Source organism: Varanus komodoensis, unplaced genomic scaffold, assembly GCF_004798865.1.
Source record: "Varanus komodoensis strain SLA01 unplaced genomic scaffold, ASM479886v1 scaffold171, whole genome shotgun sequence".
In the NCBI taxonomy this organism is placed as follows: domain Eukaryota; kingdom Metazoa; phylum Chordata; class Lepidosauria; order Squamata; family Varanidae; genus Varanus; species Varanus komodoensis.
The window spans coordinates 120,817-141,707 of record NW_025335509.1 but is presented as its reverse complement, the minus strand read 5'-3'; the positions used below and the strand labels follow the sequence as shown (position 1 = coordinate 141,707).

Below are 20,891 nucleotides of genomic sequence, written 5' to 3'. Positions count from 1 at the left end.
CTGTACTAGTAAGAGACAAAGCTCTCTTTTAACTGTGGAGGTTTCCCACACCGTTCACACCCTCTTCTTTTAAAACAGACCTGATTTGTTCCTTATTTCAGCTCCAAGGAATTCCACTGAGCGTTCCTGATATTTTAATAACTGACTTACGAACTTTTCTTCAGCTAAAGATTCCTAGTTAATAACTTCAGCTTATGCTTTGCACTTTCCTTCACTCACCAGTTACAGTCCTCAGCAAATCATTTCTTTGGGAGTGTGAAGGAGCACCTGCTGTCACCTGCCTTCAAATTCATCCTGCACATCTTAGGTGCCTCTCATATCTGCTCAAGGCAGGCCTAAGAAGAAACGGGGCTGACACAGTACAGGATGTTGGCTCAACCCAGTGCTTCATTTTCCTTTATTTGCTGCCTGTTAAGAGATGTTGCTCTCCATTTCTGCATGCCAAACTATGACCCAAGAGAATGGCAGTCTGCACAGGCAACACAATAGCCCTTTCATTCACACTCCCCTTTCTTTGGCTACTCTTAATTCTCCTCAAAGTTTGCTTTCAGAAGACAGTTTTAACTTCTTGACCTACAGCTTTCAGAACTTTACCCAGGATTTCTGTGAATACACTTTTTCTCTCAAATGGAAAAACTATATATACCCCTCCCCCCGCAACAAAGGTGCAGAAAATAAGTGCATAATCTTGTCACACTCAGTGCAGCAAACAACAGAAACCTTCTGGCCTTCCCATTAGTTCAAATTCTCAGACTAAAAAATAACAAAGCATAAGATGCAAAAAGGCATGGACCATGGGGTACTTGGCATCTTGTGTGAATTAAAGTCTGGTACACAAAGAAGTGTTTGAAAACTGTAGAGAAATCAGACTGATTGCACTTTAAGAAGAGAGCCAGTACTGCACATAGTACCATGTTGCTATTTATTTAAACAATGCACAGTCAATCTTTCAACTGGATTGCTCACTAAAGCAGCATACAATACAACAGATTATTTGGTTCCATACAAAGCTCTTAACTCATCTCAGAGGTGGGGTAGCTATGTGAAATACTGGGAGAGCTTGGTTTTTCAAGAATCTCCACAGCTCTGTTGTGTTCTATGTGCTACTGCCCTTGGTGGACCTTCAATAAACACAGGGAAGGTATCTATGCATCACACAGGGGTGGAACCCCTTCTGATGCAAGTCAGAGTGGCTTTCAGCATGTCTTATGTTGGGGCCGTTGGGGAAGGGTTGAAGCATGAGCTGGAAAAACTAGGGAAGGGTATAGATTCAAAACTTGAGAAGACAATGGGCTAGGTAAGGAAACAGGGCTTTTGCTAACAAAGAAAACAGTCTGGGGTGGGGGGTGGAGGAAGGTGTTATCAGTGTTATGAATATCTAATGAAACTTTCTTTCTATAAATACCCGTTCAAGTAGCACATGCATCCTAAAGTATGGCTGCAATAGTTGACTTTTCTGAACTTGCAAAAATAATCCTTAAAACAAACAAAAATTTAAACATACTTTTGGAAGAAGAATTAGAGCTGGTGGAAGCAATCTGTCTCATGCGACTTCCATGGCAGCTGAGCGCCACAAGCTTAGAAATAATCGCAGTCTTCCCAAATCCTACATTTCCAACAACAACAGCACCCCCGGTTTCTGCCTGCTCTGTATTCTTCAACTTTTCCTCTATTGCTTGAAACAGCCAGTCTCGCCCGACAAACACAGAGTCCGTTGTTATGCTTGGCACTTCAAACAACAGTGGCTTTAGCAAAATATCTTGAGGCTTATAGGGGACAAAACGTGCTGAGACAAGGGAAAGAACTTATTAGAAGGCAATATTTTAAGCAGGGAAAAATTGATTTAGGGCAACAGTATTCAAGTTTTAGACAATGCAAACTTAATTTCATATACTTAACATCTAAAGTTTCCACTGAAGATTTCTACAATGCAGAACTGTTAAAAAAGCTGGATATCTCTATATCTGGAACCTGATCATTTGAGATATCATGGTTATGTTCTATGGGAGGCCAGTATAAAACATGTTCAGATTCTTGAGAAGTAGTACATATTTTTTTTAAAAAAACATAATGCAACAAAATAAGTAACCATAGTGACATCTACTTTAAATATATAGTATGTACAATATATCTGATTTCAATACTGTATCAAGGCTGTTTCTCTGCTTCCTGACAAAATTTGCATGCGTGGATCTTGTTTCTTAGTATAACTGAAGAAACATTAATACACTACAACTAGGACCTTCTGCAATGTCTTGGCATCGGCTCAGATAGAAACAAAATCATGGCAACAAGTGGTAACCCTGAGAAAAGGTGTTCTGCCATTCTGATTCTGAGGCACAGCCCTCACCTTTAATTCCACTAACCCTTCCTTTGGGGAACCCGATATTCCAAAATCAGCCCTATTTGCCTTCCACATATATATTCACAGCAGATGCCACTGGATAAATACCCAAGTGGCAGGTAAGAGTGAGGTGTACTAAATGAAGTTTCAGCAGTACATGACAGACAGGCAGAAATGGAATTCTCAAAGAAAACACCACTACTTAACACTTGTGGCCTCCAACTAGGTAACTGTGGCATTTTAAGATAAGGACAATGCATTGTTAATTTGTGTTTATAACCTTTTATTTCTTGCTGAACTCTTCCTCCAGCAGTATTGTGCCAAGGTAAGCGAATTGAGGTCCGCAGTGGAGTATTCCTCTGTCCATCCAAATAGGTTAGGTCTTCTAGTTTTGTGGAACTTGTTGCTGTAATAATAAAATTATATGGTTAGACTGATGGGCTGTAAGCTATGTATCACGGAACATCAGGTAAGCTATGTATTATGAAACAGAACACACACTGAATGCTTTCCAGTTCCTCTTACAGCCTGGATTATAGGCCCATCAGAAACACTGAACACTGCTTACTAATAGCCCTACTATCTCTCCAAAGCACATACCTCTTTTACCCTGGGCAGAGGCAAATACATGTAAATAGCTGAACTATAATACTTATGAGTCGCGGTGTGCCAGAAGTGCACATCAGCATGTGCACATGACCCCCAAATTCTTTTTCTGAAGTGTCTCCTTTGAAAGGCACATTATTCAATAAAAGGCGTTATTTATCATTACAAACAGTGGTAGAGGGGTAGTGTTTGTGTCATATCAGCAAGAAAAAACATCCTATGTATACCGCATTGTTTTCCATTACAGAAGAATGGGAAGGAAGCAATTTTTTAAAAAATCAAAAAAATAGCTTACTGCATCAATGCTGCAAAAGGGTGATCTGCACAGTATATTTAAAAAAGAAGAACCACCATCACCTTAGGTTCTTTTAAGAAGGCACAGTGCAAATGTCAGAAACCAAGTAAAAATGTGAGATCAGCTTGCAACCAAGACGGCTGCCTATTCCCTCAACTCTCTACCAGCATTGCAAAATAAACAAACACAAATAACCTGTGAGACATCTCAGGAAACATCACAGAATAACTACCAGACTTCGGCAATTGAAGATATATTATTCCTTTCAATGGTGAACAAATACTCCTACTGCAATTCCCTGAAGCAAGGGGTTTTGCAGAGAAGGAAGGGATGAATGTGTGTTATGTGATTGTTCTTGTATTACAATTATTAAATGCCTCATGGGAAATTTGGGGGGGGGGAATAAAGAAACAACAAGATCTGAAAGGAAGATAGAAAAATAGGAAAGAAAACAGGGCAGTGACATGGAACAACACTTATATAGCACAATCAAGTATTATTATGTAGTTTACAAAATATAAATTGATAGATGCACGGACATGTCAAGTTTCAGATGAGAAGTCTTATTTTATTCCACAAGGCATAGAAGTTTATATCTAATTTTCTCAGAATCCAAAATTGCTACAGAGGGGTGCAAGGATGGGGCTATTCACTGTTTCACAGCATGGATCAGTAATAAACTCCAAAGCAAAATGATGCTCAGGATGTGAGTACAGTAGTCCCCCGAAATTTGCAGGGGTTATGTTCCTAAAGCACCTGCGAATTGTGAAAAACTGCGAATTTGGTGCAGGTGGGAGGCAGGGGCACATAGAGATCACTTTCTCCAAGCGAGTCCAAACTTGGAAGAAATTATCTCCTTGCGAGTAAGCCGCTGCAAAGTGAGGTGCCAGCTTACTCACGAGAAGATCGGCTTGGACTCGCTCGCAGAAAAATCCCGCGAAAGATTGAAGCAGCAAACGCTGAACTGTGACTTCACAGGGGTATACTGTATTCAAAAGCATTACAAGATGCACTACAGCTGCAGTTTTAGGAAAATACATAAACACTTTAAGCTACTTTAGGGAAAAATGCACAGTACCTTCATTTTTATGCACAGTAGCTTACAAAAGAAATTCAAAATTTAGAAGCAGTATATAAACATGCTAAAGAAGAAAGCATTAAATAAAAATAAATAAAAAAGATGAGCTTAAATCATTGGGAATTAATCAGATAACTAATCGTATCCAATATATTGACACTTTTTATGGATTTGGAAATAGACGTATGAAATTATTAGCTTTTAGACTGAGACAGAAATAGTATAACCTTGGTTAAGACCCAACAAGGAAAATTGAGGTTAAAATAACAAATCTAATAAGTGTATCCTATTATGCACATCTAGGCAACAAGAAATAAATCAAATTCAAAAAATATGCTCTAGCAAATATGAAATAGTTGTCAGACAAACTTATGTAAACATGTCATTACAGAAAAGGAAGTAGAAAAGGTTATTAAAAATTATAAATTACCTGGGATTTAAGGTATTATAGGAGTCTTCTATAAAGCATATTGCAACAGATTCACACCTTACATGATAGTGCTATTCAATAGAATTATACGTAATATAATGCCTCACATTTTACAAGTTTCCCAGATTATACTCTTACATAAACCAAGGAGGAACTCTGAAAAAAACTGATTCACATTTCCATATTATGTTATTAAATCAGGATCTGAAGATATTCATGTGGAATCTGGCTGAAGTACAACAGATTCACAACATGTTGCTGCAGATGAATTTGCTTTATTAGAAAATGTAATATAGGTGACCTGAGAAGAGTATATAACATAGTTTATATACAATGAAATGAAATCTATGAAAAAGAGCACAATCCTTTTTGCTATAACATTATTAGACTCAGCTAAAGCTTTTGATAAGCTAGAATGGACATAGTTATTTTCCTTAAGCATAAGATGATGGGATATAGATTTCACAATTGTCTTTCTCAATTATACTTTCAAAACTAAGCAGACATCAAATGAAACAGATTCCTCTCATACTAAGATTAACAGGAAAACTAAGCAAGGTTGTCCTCTTTTCCCCAGTATGGATTTGCCATTCACGTAGCAAACTTATGCTTCAGCTCTCCATCAGTAGAAGGGATTCATGCTAATATTACCAAATTTGATAATTTGTGAACAGTATCTTTTTAACATTATCAAATTCTATTAGGAGCTTAACAATGGGCGTGTAAATCATAAAAGACTTTAGACAAGAAGCAGAATGCAAGACAATACATAGCAGCCTATGTATAGACATGGATAATAACAATTACTTTTGAGGAAAAAACTCAGGGGTACTGATGGAGACTATGAAGGTAAAATATTCATGAGTAATTATACCAACTGATCCATCAAGTGATAAAACTAAATTACCAATCCATGCCCAAATATATTAAACAAAAATTGAAACAATGGTCCAAACTGAAATGGTTGGGAAAATGGTGATTCAGATGAAATATTACCAAAATTAACAAATATATTTCAAACATTACCTGTGATTTTACCTGAACAAATGTTTAATCAAGTCATTTGATCATTCTACATGTTGTTTTTGATAATTAAAGACTTAGGTTCAATGAAAACATATGAAATTGGGAAACAGGTAAGAGAACAATTATCAGAAGATATATCATGATTTCAGAGACACCATATTCTTCATTTCACACCTACAGCAGCCATAAATTCTCAGGTCATACACTAAATGAATTTGAAAGTTTAGTGGCTTAGGCAAAATCTGAAACAAAGGGCTTTACTGAAATTATTTACATGCTGTTAAATGCTATGGTTATTAGCAAAACAGAAGGGGCAAATCCAGCATGGGAAAAAGTCCTTTACTGAACTAGCATATCAGAACAGTGCATAATAATATGCTCTAAGGCCCCATGAAGTTTGTATTACACAGAGTGAGACAAAAGACACTGAAGGTGAGTTATAGATGCCATGTTACACCACTAAAGCAGAACTAATTTAATTGCAATATGGAGCCTATTTGTTGGAAGTGTAGAGTCACCAGTGGCTTCTACCTGCATATGTGGTGGAATTGCTCACTGGTACAAAGGGTTGGGTCTCAGCCTTTGCCTTTGTCATTTGGGAGCATACATTAATGCACAAACATGCTACACATCTTCAGGCACAAAGAGATCAAAGAGAAACTGACCAAGAATCAAAGTTGGTATCTTCTGCACAAAAAGAATGTATTTTAGCCGCTGCATTAAAGCTTCTTCAATATAGATAACATTTAGGTCCTGGTCCCATTGAGACTTCAGAAAGTTATTGTCAAGTTAACATTGAATGCTGAGTTTCTCCAAAGAAGAGTAAGATACAAACAATGCATAGTAAACAAAAACAAAAACCGGTCTGAAGTTCTTCCAACACAACACCTTATCTTCTCCTTTAACAGCACTTTGGATTGGAAACCATGCTCTTGAGCTTCTATAGAAATCATGTTAGTTACCAGCTACATTACAATTTTATTTTAATGATCAAACACAACTTCCCAAGGCATTAAAATTCTAAAGACTGCTTATGCTTCCTGTAATGCCTCCACCTTTGATAAAATGTACAAAATATTGTGTATTCAAGACACTACCCAGTATTCTTAAGAAATCATTGTATGAACAATGATGTTCTTCAGTGGGAAATATTTTTGTGCATGGAAACAACCCTAAAGCTTGTATATTTTTCTACTTCTAAAGAGTAAGAAACAATTTTTGAAATATACTACCTCTGCCATTAAATATTTGGTTCAAGGTCCCATTCTCTGAATTAAACATACTCCTTCATGATGTGTATGCATAAAAAATAAAATGACATCAGAAAAGCTTTAAAATGGCTGATTTACTTTTAGGTGATACATAAGAGATGACAAGCACAATGTATTTTTATTGCCAGTTTGGCAGTCAAAATATTTGTTAAAGCTTCAGTATTTCCATACTAAAACACAGCAAGGTAGCTAAACATGAATCTTCTGCCCCAATGATTTCAATTCAGAATTACTGGCATTTCAAATCTTGCAAGCAGACAGTCCAAAAGCTTACAAGGAAAAAGGCAGACACTTTGTACAGTATTTCACAGCATCCGGAACATCAACAGTCTCCCATTAAAGGGAAGATTCTCAGCCTCTCTTTTTTTACAAAGATATATACATGCCAAACTATAAAAGCTTTTAAGACATTGTGAAATGTACTGGAAAATAAACTGGTCATCCTCAACAAATTAATAAGAGCAGCTACATAAGAGTACTGAAGTTTTTTTAAAAAACGGACATGATCCAAAGCTCATGTGCAGAAAGAACTGTACCATAATCAGAGTTTTTGCTGAAGTTTTTAGAATCAAGTTGCTTTTTAAAACTGAAAAAGAGATTTGCCTTTTAGGCACAGTGAGCATACACAATGGAAATCTGAAATAAACCTGTGGTTCATTATTGCAACTTACCAGGAAAATCTCTCAAACATAACCCTATTGAAATGAACAGAAGTACATTGCAAATATAATAAGCAACATATAGGAGACATAGAGAGATTGTCCAGTGATTATCAGAACTTCAGTGCTTGCATGATGCTTCCAACTGTCCACATCACATGTAATTTAACTTGAAGGCTGTTGAGGGATCAAATGAAATTCTTCACTGAAATGAAGAATTACCATATTTAGGCCTTCCATTGGCAGGAATCCACTTGCCCTACTACCTCATATGCCCTAGAAAGTATTCAATGAAATAGACACCAACATACATTTTGTTTATTTTACTTGCAGTGCCAATAAAATCTAAAAGGGAAATCCATCTCTTCCTAGAAGAAATGAAAAAAGTAGTACATTCATTTTAAAAAAAACCTATTTTGACATGACAGCAATTGGGACAAGAATTCATGTATGTAAGAGACTTTCCACTATTCTATGAATAAAGCTACTAAAACTCTTTTAAGACTATTTCAGCCTGAAATCTGTTTCCTTATGGCAATGGCTAATTCCAACATTAAATTATTACCAAGTATTTACATGAAACAAGTACTCTTATCTGGAGGTTTTCCTTTTCAATTATTCCATTTATTACGGCTTTTCTTCTTTGTGAAAAATCACTTTGACCAGCTTCCTGAAGATATGAGCAACATTCTGGATCGTTTTTAAACTGACTACATATTGTTATAAAGCACTTTAACAATATACAAGAAGTTAAAAATGAAGAACAGAAGGTGGAAGCAACCAAAGCACTTTATACCAACAGCTGAACAAAATATCAGTTAATTTTCTTATTCTAGAGTACAGAACTTTTTTCAGCCCAAGGGTTGAATTCCACTCCTTTGCGGGGCACATTGTAGTGACAGATGTGGTTGAAAGCAAAAAAGCGGGTCCAAAATATAAAAAATGCTAGCATATTTTAGCACAAAGATCTTAATGCCAGCATTCAAAATAATACTATAAATATTCAAAATGGTACCCAAATCTCATTCAGGCTTTCTGAGATATTTCACATGTGCCCCATGAAAGTGTAAGAAGCAATACATAAGCCAGTACATGTGTAGCCAGTTGCATCTGAACCCAGTAAGAACACCACATTCACAGGAATGTATTTCAACCATTTCAATCACACGTAGTTCTCATAGAAAGCAGGGGGAAATTGTTTGATCTACTCACTATGTTAATCTTTTGTTCCTATCAGCTGAAAGACAAGCTTTTTCTCCCAATACACAAAAAAATAAAATTCAGGCAGTGGTCCTAGGGGGTAATTTCCTGGTAAAATCCATCCACAAGTGATGATCTCATCCCCTCCTTATACCTAAGTAACTGTGGTTTTTATCTTCTACATTGCGAGAAACTTTCACAGGCATCATTACCACCCACCAGCTACCTCAGTAATCAAAAACAGCTTTCGAGGTTAACATGGAGACTCTTGTACTGGACAAGAAATGATGAACATGCATACATGTCCTGACCAATCAGGCACATGGTTCTAGTTGGATGAAAGAAAGAGCTGGAAAAACAAAGTAGTGCTGCAGTGAGATTCACGGAGGGAGGAGGGGTTCACAATGCCACTACCTCTATAACAGCCCTGTGCGCCAAAATATTATAGCAATGGCACTGTCAGCACGAAAAACTTTGCAACATGCAGGAAAACAGAAAAGAGTCCATCTGGAAGCAGTAGTGCTATGCTATGCCAAGAAAGAAAGAAAGAAAGAAAGAAAGAAAGAAAGAAAGAAAGAAAGAAAGAAAGAAAGAAAGAGGGAGGGAGGGAGGGAGGGAGGGAGGGAGGGAGGGAGGGAGGGACTACTTCTTTCCTCCAAAATTTGGGACAGTGCAAAGAAAAGCTGCTGGACCCAAGCATGTACTTGCATGGCCGTTCTAAGGCCAAAGGGAGGGAGGTCCATGGATATCAGGCAGGGATTAACAGGAGGGAGTGCCCATCCCTTTAAATACAACTACCATCCTACTGCCTTATTAAATCAGGATGGAAAACTTCCATGGGCCAGGGGAATTATTTTTGTCCCTTGGATTCCCCTGCTCCATGGGCCACATTCCTTCTGAATTTAGTGGTGTTGGTGGTAAAAAAGGACAACCATTTGTAAACTGTCCATGTTTTTGCCATTGCACCAAATTTCAGAGTGTGATGGTGGGGGTATGCAAAGGCATGCACACAGTCCACAGGATGTTCTCCACCTTGGCATTAGACTAAATAAAGGCATTCAAAACAAAATAGTTAAACAATGGTGATTTTAATTTTAAAGGAATTCATTTTAAGTAATGTAGAAGGTATTTTCCCTATTTCAACTAATTAATGATCCTAACTACACTACAGTAGGACTGCAGGTGGCGCAGTGGTTTAAACCGCTGTGCTGCTGGGTTGGTAGATTGAAAGGTCGCCGGTTCAAATCTGCACAACGGGGTGAGTTCCCATTGCTCCGTCCCAGCTCCTGCCAACCTTGCAGTTTGAAAGCATGCAAATGCCAGTAGATAAAAAGGTACCACTTCGGTGGGCAGGTAACAGTGTTCCGTGCACTTCAGTGTTTAGTCATGCCGGCCACATGACCACGGAGACTGTCTGCGGACAAATGCTGGCTCCCTCGGCCAGAAAACGGAGATGAGCACTGCCCCCTAGAGTCAGGCATGACTGGACTTCATGTCAAGGGGAAACCTTTACCTTTACACTACAGTAAAAATATGTTTACTAAGTGTTTTGAAACTGAGAACCATAAAACATGGGTAAACTTTACTTTTTCTTCCAGAGATAGTCATAGAGATTATGCTTCCTCTGGCTTTGGCATGCAACAAAATAATACCCACTGATATCCCTTTCACACTCACATTTGCCCTTCAATTGAAAGCTGCATTCTAATTAACCCATGAGAGAATTCAAGCTTGAAAGAAGGTGGTTTTCTATTCTTGCAAAATATTTCTTGCAGCCCTGTTTCATAGAATGTTTCTTTACATTGTGTGTGTGTGTGTGTGTGTGTGTGTGTGTGTGTGAGAGAGAGAGAGAGAGAGAGAGAGAGAGAGCGAGCGCGCGCACGCACGTGAGAGCGAGCGAGCATGCATATCCATGTATGTGAATGCACAGCTCTGTCCATATCTCTGCAGAAGAGTGGTTTATTTCAGGATCACTGGGAGATATGGATACACACATATGCAGCTCCCCAGCCCCATTAACCCTGGCCCTCAGAGCTGTAAAAATTGTGTACCCTACATAAAAGAGAAGTAACAATAGTACTGGAATATAAGTGGAATTCAGATCAGTGTTTCACAATCTAAAGAAAATCTACTTCTGTACTTTAAATCATGGTATTTCCAAGCTTATCATTTAAAGGAAGAAAACATGTATTTACACATGCACCAAACATGCGCATGCACACTCACACACATACACACACACATCTTATTCTAGTATGTGAACTAGAATTAATATCACCTGACTAATTAAACAAGTATTACAAAAGCATAAGTGACTTGACATAACAAGTCATTCAGCAAATTATGTCTCAATGACAGATACAGCAAAGTTGGCTGTAGCAAAAAAGCATCTTGTACCAATTGCATCGGTTGTGGAAAGGATGCAATGGCACTCCAGGGGGAACCAAACCTTGAGCAGCTGAGGAATTTTCCTAGGATCATTCAGCGATTGCATAGCTCCTTACATTGCAAGGTTTGTATATGCCCCTGAATTAGCTAGCTCAAGGGCTTTACTGTTTCCTGCACGTGACTGGGAAATATCCCCCCTCTAGGATCATTCTGTGAAAAAAGCAGCTGATATGAGAAAACCAAGTCTTCCAGGAAGATGTCCATCCCATCTTGCAAGACATTTTCAGATAGGACAATCTCAAAGAGAATGCCAGGAGCATTAACTCCCTGACTAGAATTCTAGGAAACTCCTTAGTGCTTTCTACAGAGATAATCAATTTACTGTAAAGATCAGTATATTCCAATAATCAATAAACAAGATTAATTGTGGGCATTATTAGCAGTTCACTAAAGTTTTCTTCCTCACACAGTAACAGATGTATTTCTTGGAATTTTTAAAAAGTGACCCAAAGCACACCAAGAAGGTTCTTTTGATTACAGAGAATATGAACAGATGGACTTTACTAAAGACCAGTGGCACAAGGCCTCAACAGCTTTCAACACTGGAGCTCAGAGTCAGAACTACAGTCAGTACGATCATGAAAGATCTTGAACAGCCTTATTTCCTTTCTTCCTCTTTTTTAGATTGTTGAAAGAGTCCAAATTATAAATCTGAAGCCACTCCTTAGATAACATGCCAGCACACAGAAAGTCAATTAGATGTGAAGGCTAGATCCAAATCCTTTGAAGTGCCCCATTACAAGACCCAGAAGACTGTGCAACCAAAATCTGAGTAGAGGCTGAATTGGAGATCTTGGGTAGAGCCTGATCATGGATCATCTACTGATATCAGAGAAAGTGGCAGCAAAAACTCCTTTGGAAAGCAAAGCACATAGTGCCATTGAACAGATCTTGCAAGTTTTTCTTGCAGCAGTATGAAAAAGCTCTTTTCGCAGCTATCATGTCCATCCAACACAGCAAATTTACCACCATGCTACACTTTCAGATTGTTCGCTACTGTACCAGAAGCACTTAACTGGGAAATATCACCCTTTTCCATGCACTCAACCTGTGTTGTTTTGTTGCTAGGATAAAATGATCATTCACATAGTCAGTAGTTCCACTGCAACTGGTAAGGCAGTGGATGAAATATGGCTATATAATAGTTGAGTCCCATTTTAGATTTTGCTTGTGATGGCACAGGTGACACTATCCCCCTACATCATTGCATGTATCTTTTAAAACTGTTTTATGGTTTGTTTTTCTAACTTAATTTAGTGGCAAAGTGCTTCCTGCTATAACTCTAGCAGAAGAGCACATTTCACTCCTTACATCTTTTTTTTACAGTAATGAGCATACGGAAAACTACTTCATTTCCACACAGCATGATCCCACCACTTTGCAGACCTTTGTACTTTGTTTTTAATGTTTTCTGTTAGAGTCTGTGCATTACCCTTCACCTACATTTCCATTTTATGGAAATCAGATACAATTTGATGGGAACTGGTCCACACTATTGGGAATACAGCACTAAAAGGAATTGTGCTTTAAAAATAGGTAGGTAGGTAGGTAGATCCTGAACACATCAACACCTTTTCAGTTTTTCTTACCTGCAACAGAATTAGGTCGAGGCATTACTAATGAACCAGAGCTTTGAGTATATGTAACAGGGCCATCTCCAGCAGCTTCTACTTTTGGCAAACTTTCTGAAGATCCACCAGTCTCCTCTTCTGCCACTGGTGAGCAATTATCTGCCCTTCGTTCATGAATAATTCCTTGATGCGCAGCTGTTCTGAGACTCCCGTCCTTACTCCACTCCAAACTGGATCCACTACGGTCATCGTTTTCAGATGAACTTGTAACTGTTGCTAAGACAGAAAGAAAGACAGAAAGGAAGGAGGCAACTAGTGATTTCTTTCACAAAAATAAAAAAAGAACGATATTCTGTGTGAAGTCTTGGACCAACTGGGGCACTGTAACAAAATGCTGCAGTGTGGAACCCTTCTGCTCAGAGTATTCCAGCAACCACTTTTCTCTATTTAGATCAGTTTCCTAGGGCTAGGGCTGATGCACTTACTCTGAGTTCCAGGCAGCTACATTAAAATATTGTATTACTTCATTAATGTCCATGAGAACCTCTCGGTTCTCTCCCTGAGACATTTTACAGTAGCTTCTCAGTGTGAACCAAGAAATTAGCTATCCAGACAATAATATACTTTCGCCTGTGGTGGGTACCATCTCCTGTCCCTTTCTCCCTGCTTTTTGTTGAACCATCCCACTGCATCCCTCCCTCAGCCATTTTCATTTTTTCCAGTTACTCCTCCCACTAGTTGTCAGTTTTTTCTTCTCTGTTTCTGTCAGTATTTCTTGACCGAAGGAAGCTGACAAGTTCTTTCAAGACACACTAGATCAGAATACTTAGGTAGCTTTCGGCCAGAAAGCACTGTGCATGCTTATTTATTAATTTAAAATATTTGTATGGTGCCCAATTGTACCACAGCACACCTGGACAGCTCACAATGGTTACAACTACATACACCTCAAGATTTAAGGGTATATGGCATGAAATACATGACCCCATTTCAAGAATACTAGCAATTCAAAAACTGTAAATAGTTGTGCAGGTTTGATGAAAACCTTAGCCTGTGCTTCTGTAGGATAGAATTATTACAGTTTTCGATTAAAGGGAAAAAAACTTGGCCTTTTGATATATTATGAGCTAAGTGTTCCTTCTCATTTAATAATTCAGAGGAAGAGGTGGGTCAAGAAAGATTTCCACTCAAGTTTCTAATACTGAAAAGAAGGCATATTGCCAGATTTCTCCTCTCATTTTGGCCTCTAGCCCAGACGTTTCTCTTACTTAGCTCACTGAAAAAGATGAAAATCTGCCCTCACCTCTATTATGTCAGTAGAGGCAGAGACAATTTCAACTAAGGCAATAAAACACTAAAAAAGAAGGCAAGAAGCCTGAGCCAGCAGAAAGTGTGGGAGAGGGAGGGTAAGGGCAGTTCTCCCCTCAAAGGGTCTACTGGCCCAGAATAACACAGCAGGAATGGAAATACAATGGAAGTCTACTTAAGTAGTATAGAAGAACAAGCTATTGTTGCGGTTGGGTAGAGTCTGCCAACAACTGTTACAAAAGTTATACCTGTTAAATCTGTATGGAATGAGCATTTAATATTTTAATATCTTTGTATGAACAGCTAGAGAGTTCTCCGAAAATGCAAAGGTTCCTTTGAAAATGGAAATCTACATTCCCCACTCCTAAATAATTGCAGAAGGAGTAACTCTATAAGAAATAGATGGGACTGAGGATACTGACGGGTGTACAAGTTCATTTTCATTTCTATCCTACTTTCTTTTCTGTCCCTTTGTGGAAACAGGTCTGAAAAACATACTGTGCAGCCCAGCTTTCAAACCCTTTACTGTCTTTCAGTATTTTCAGGGAAGTATGTGGGGGTATTTTTTTTTAAATCAGCCTTGTTGCACAACAGAACATCCTATGTGTTTCTATAACATCTTGAGGCATGTATAACACATGCACACTCATACACATATACAGTTCCATATCATCCTAACTATTTCTGTATGTTCTAAAGGTTTTATTTTGCCCAATCCTCTCTTGCACTATGTCGGTTTCCCAATTCTGAATTAATCATTCAAACTACTCTTCAGTACAAATATTTTCCACCACAAGTACATGTAGATAGGAAATTTTTCAGCCTCCCTTAGCACAGAAACAACATTTCACTATTTATCTCCATTGTTTGCCTTCACTGGGATACCTCTTTGAGTAACTACTGCCTTTTGCAAGCACTGAAGGAACATATCCAGTGTTCCAGCTTGGCTGTTGGACTTCCCAGAGATTCAGGAGAAGGAGAGTCAATACGCTCTGCTAAGTACTGCTAGCAAATATGCATTCTTGGACGGTAATGGTTAAAACCAAGGTATTTAAACTACAACATTTTTCTACATATTCCTCATGTTTCACACCAGACATGTAACAACATTCTGCCTGCTACAGAAGACAACTAAAATTCCAGTCAGACAAGTCCTGTTGGGCTAACTTCCAACTTAGTAAAGTATTGCTACGGATGAAGCATCTTTCTCCAAACACTGCAGAATTGGAACAGTCAGGTACTACTAGTTTAAAGGCCCCCTAAATAAATACATACTTATGCAACCAGGATGCTTCTATAAATTGAGTGATTGGTTCTTCTAGCTCAGTATGTGCACTGGTTGGGAGAAGCTCTCCAGGGTTTCAGATACCTGGGGAATGAGACTGGAACCTTCCTCATAAGAAGTATGTGCTTTGTACCTGAGCTACACATCCCCACAACAGACACTCTTACGCACAGAAGCACACACAACAAGTTTGCCCACTTTTGCTAGGCTGTAACTTCATTTCATGAACTTGAATGGCTGCAGTGATAAAAAGAACAGAGAATTTTCCAGGAAGGGCCTGTTCCAGCTGTTAGCAAAGGACAGAACACAGAAATGTCAGGATAAGAAAATAATCTTTTAGTGCTTTAACTAAGTTCTCAGTATGCTGCACAGACATTATTCCAGTAACCTTTTGGGCAGTCCTTCCTGGATGATATTGTTCCTGTATGATAGATGGGGTTGAAAGACAGTGTCCTACCTAGGGCTATCTAGCAAGTTCATAGTTGCAGTAACAGCTGAACTGTGATTTTAGAGATTCACTGCTCATGAACAATCTTAACCACTGTATTATACCAGCATATAGTTTTCAGCAGCATAACCACATCCTTTGCTGTCTACATCATGGAATCCAATTATCATACTATAGTGAAGAAATTCAGAATTTCAGTCCCATCCAAATGCAATAAGCGCTTTCATCAAAAGGAAGTTTAAGCATGACTAAATGCCTACAAGAAAAAGACAAGAGAACCACTGAGGACAGCATAATTAATTGAAATGAAAGAGCTCTCTAAAAATTTTTGGAGCATGGAGATTTTGAAAGTGGAGCCAAGTACTAACAGGAATCAAGACTAGAGAGCTTTAGCTCTGGCTCTATACATCCAGGCAGTCCCACAGCAGCCCACCTACTGATACAGAAAAGCACGCAACAAAACAGATAGCTAGAAGCCAGTGCATTACTACGAATTAAACTGCTTACCTATAATTCCACTGTCCTTGCTTTCTAATGTGGAGCTCGGGCTGCTAATGGTCCCACAGGGACTACTTTTGTTGGCTGCTGTTTTGCCAGCACAGCTATTCAGGGTTGAGCAAGGACTATCGGTGCTAGGCGACGTAGTGCTGCTTGTTAGTGTAGAACAGGGGCTGACTCTTTGACTAGCTACCGTGCACTGAAAAATGAATGAAACAAAGAATCAGCCCACAGAAGTGCTGCATATACCTCTATGATGAGGACACAGTTAATACCAAGAAGAAAACCAAACAAACTTAAAGTAAACACATGGATCTTCTAAAGAACATTTTAAAGGATCTTTTGAATCCTTCTCAAGAAGGCAGGGAAATCAGTTGCTACCTTTGAGACTATGCCCGCTTATGGCCCCTTAGTACTGTAACCAGGTTTTGTAAAGTTCAGTACATCATTTCTGAAGTGACAGTGAAAAAATGGATCAGATGAACCACACTTGGAAATGATAATGCAAAATCCAGGCCTTATTCAGGATGATGGCCAAATGCAGACCATGCTTCACTGGGTATTCAGAAACAAAAAGAACAAGGAAGACATGGTTTAAAAGCTTTTGTCACAAATGATTAAAAAGCTTTTAGAATAAGACACACTTCTGTCATATTATAGAGTCACTTTTCACCTCCTAGACCCTACAAAAGGCTAGATAATTACGTACCTTTGAAAGAAAATTTGAAGTGTACATGTGCATATAAAATATACATGTGAAAAAGCAGATGGCATAAACAAGTGAGTCATGGCTGCTGTATTATACAGAAAAAGATGTAATCTGCATCATTATTTCAATCTGATTTCCAAATGCAAAAATGAAAACTGTGTATGCTGCAAATCCATCTCCCTTTTTCTACACATCTCCAGCATGCCAGATAGCACCCTAAATTTATTGCAACTGCCTCTGATGCTTGTCAGGGAGGTACACACACTAAAGCATTAATATTATTATATTGCTATTATACTTTAAATCCTCTGGAAGCTTCTGATTAAAATTAACATGCCATGTGCACTCAGAACTCCATCCAACTTAAATTATTTTATTTATTTATTTATAAATACATTGAAAGCCACAGAGAAGATGGACTCACAGCTCTATTTTTTCATTAGTGCTATCGACACATGTTACAGGCATACGCATTAGTATAAGTAAATATCACTGTATGCTAACAACTTTATTATTGAATATTTTTCAAGTAAAGAAGTTGTTGGCCTCTTAAATTGAGCCACACTGCTATTTATAACTTATTTCCTCTAGCATACCATAGTTTCATGTTTTTCTTCTGGAGAGATCTGGGCAGAGCTTGGAATCCCTTCTCCCAGTAAAAATCCCAGCCTTGTCATCAGTTCTTGAGCCGCTGGTGAACAGCTTGATTCTTTCTCTGACTTTGTTTCTGTGCCGGCATACACACATACATGCACATACACACATACACACACAAAGAAGAAGAGAAGAAACAATCTATAAATCAGGGCTGCAGAGATATATTTTGAAAGACTAACAAGAAGCAACGTTCTTTCAAGTTTGAATTCTTTTCTAAGCAAATATTCTACAGCTTCCAAAAGAGGAGCAAATATGGGTATGAAATGGATATCACTCTGTATTGCCTTCTTATATTCCAGAGTATTCTATACTAAAGTAGCCTTCCCCAACCTGCTGTCTTGCAGATGTATTGGACTGTATTTCCCATGACCCCCCACAAATACGGTCAATTACCTTAACGGATGGGTATGGCAGAAATATATTAGAGGTAGCTGTCCCAAGGTTTAAAATCTAGGACTCAGCCCCACTAATGTGAATTGTCTTTAAGTCCCACTGATTGCATTGGGTGAGATCCCAGCACTTATCACTTTTGAATCCACGTGTCAAACTAGATCTCCAGTGATTTACTTTAAAAAGCAAGATGTAGGGCTGCTTTGAATACAGGGGAAGTGTAATCTGGATAGGGAGAATTTCACTGGAGATCCTGAACTTGGTCTCTTGTTACACGTCCTACCTGACTTTGCCATGATCTTAATGGGTGAAAACATAAAAAGTACCCACTATAATGCCAGCATGGTTTTTCACTATAAGGTAACAGTAACTTCAAGGAAGACTTAGAATATGGAAATGTTGTGGCAGAAATGGACAAAAAAGCCTCTTCCTCTTCTGCCATTTTTCATGGAGCTACTTATTATTATGCTGATCACTCAATCCACTGAAAATCTCCCATTTCACACCAGTTTGGTCGTCAAAGTGCTTCACTTATGCCAACTAACACTTTTACATATCCCTGAAGTGGCCTAAAGGAAAACTGAGAATCAATTCTGTGAAATGAGTCAGAGAGTAGACAATTAAGCACTAATTCTATCAACTTTTTGCCTCTATACAACCAGTTCAGAGATTGTCAAGCTTTGAGTTTTAATCCATGTCATAATTTATTATTTCCATTGTTGCATTTCAACTTGCTTTATTTAATGTTATAAACTCTTTGTTTTATGGCGGCCTATAGATGCTGCAAGCAAGTAAATGTTGTTCTTTGGGTAATGCCTTTTTTCTTTAATTCCTGTATCCAAGTAGTGTTGTGACAAAACAGAGGTGACCTTTAATAAGACAAGTTGAATCTTAAATGAATTGCAACAACTGGCTCAGGAGGAATTACTGAAAGACAATTCCACTTGCCTGTAGTGGACAAGACATCTGCTTAATCTTGAGCTAAACTATCAAAACAGCCTGGGCCCTCAATGGAAGGGATTTAACAGTTTTTCCAATATCCTCCAAATGATGAAAACACCTCCTTGTTTCTCTTCCCATCATGTCTTTCAATCATTCAAACTGTTCAGAGCTTTAGTTTACACAATATCTAATCCTTATAGAAAGTAATCTTCTGTTCCTTAATGCCATTAACAATGAGTTCTGTCTAACAGTAGGCTCGTGGAAACAGTAGAAGAGCCAGCATTGTTCTTCTACTGGTTGTGCAAGCACAAGCAGATACAATACTTTGCTTAATGATGTCGTACTGCACATAATACTAACCCAGTTTATTGAAACCACAGTTTGTTAATCTACCTGAGCTGTCAAATTACTCTGGAGCCTCTGCTGTGCCTGACAAACAATGGAGCAAAGTGCAAATCCTGAGGCACTTCCACCTTACTCAGTCATCGCACCGGTATCCGAGGGACCACTGAGGGAGCCCTGAGGGGGACTGAATAAGGATCACTGTTGCCCAGAGAGTCCAAGCAGCATTTTCAAGTCGACTCAGGTGAACATAACTCATGTTCCCTCCACATCACTTGCCATGGGGGCTGCTTAACAACAGGGGCAGGTTTTCCTGCCACTCAGCAATGGGGACATGTGAATACAGGCCATGTCCTTAGAAGATCCAGGAGATTATGGCTTATGCCCCTTGTCACTGCAGCAAGCAAAGGAGATCCAGAAGGACATGACCCATCTCCTGTTGCTAAACTGCCACCACAACAAGTCACAAGATACTTTCTCCTGGGTCTCTTCCTAAGGAGCCCTAAGACAACACAGCTTTCCTGCACCCTGCTGCAATTGCAGGGCAAATACAGACATAGGGGCGGGGGCACATCCTCCAGGAAGACCCAGAAGAATGAACTGCTGTCGTGTACTGCCTCATCAAGGCCCAAGATACAGAAGAGCTGGTTTTCTTTTGCCCTTCACCATGTTAAATATATCCAGAATTTATATTCCAGTTTGGTAATGTGTTCAGTACCAATGGAAACTGAAAATAAATCACTGGGTGACCAAATACAATTAATCATAAAAGATAAGTTACATCTGATTCATATAATTGACTCTGATGTCTCCTCCTCATGTTCTGGCAGAAGATGGATTTATCACTGTGGGTCAAACCTTTCCTGCAATACTGATATATTTTCACATGTAACTTCCCTGTAAAACTTTTCTTTACCTATGAAGCTTTGATAAAATCAGTACTTACTGCTCAGAAATCCTCACTGGGTTTTACCATGGAAACTTCACTCCTAGTCAGGTGTCTGGGATTAATAAAGAATCTGACCTATGGAGAGCTAGTAAACAAGGAAGGAACAGTTTTGGCCTAGATATGATTTTGGTCTCTTTAGGGAGCAAACCTATAGTCTCTAGACAGAGTCTGTGGGACAACAGGGTATTTTGGATGTTTAGTTCTGAGGTTGGAGAGTGTCCAGACCTCCAGCCTCAGAGCTCCTAACCTCTCCTACTCCCTACTGCATGTGACATGCAGAGCCGTACTAGCTGATTCTTCAAGGTAGGAAATACTACCTCAAAGAGGGACAAAGGGGCAAGTGGCGTGTCAGGAAGAACAAGTGGAGACTGAAAAGAACATGATACAACCTTTTCTGAGCCTCTGTCAGCTTCTGTTCCTCTCCCTCCAAAACTC

At 38.8% G+C, this 20,891-nt stretch overlaps 1 protein-coding gene across 2 annotated transcripts in view; it reads right to left on the bottom strand.

Annotated features, from left to right (window-relative positions):
- Nucleotides 1-20,891, bottom strand: part of LOC123021689 (protein TANC1-like) — a 64,236-nt gene that overhangs the window by 38,960 nt on the left and 4,385 nt on the right. For both annotated transcript variants that reach the window (XM_044426703.1, XM_044426704.1), the window contains exons 3-7: nucleotides 17,773-17,903; nucleotides 16,477-16,666; nucleotides 12,947-13,204; nucleotides 2,625-2,750; nucleotides 1,505-1,786 (exon numbers count right to left, since the gene is read on the bottom strand). In XM_044426703.1, coding sequence (XP_044282638.1) covers nucleotides 1,505-1,786; nucleotides 2,625-2,750; nucleotides 12,947-13,204; nucleotides 16,477-16,666; nucleotides 17,773-17,903 — 987 coding nt within the window. The remainder of the gene's footprint in view (nucleotides 1-1,504; nucleotides 1,787-2,624; nucleotides 2,751-12,946; nucleotides 13,205-16,476; nucleotides 16,667-17,772; nucleotides 17,904-20,891) is intronic.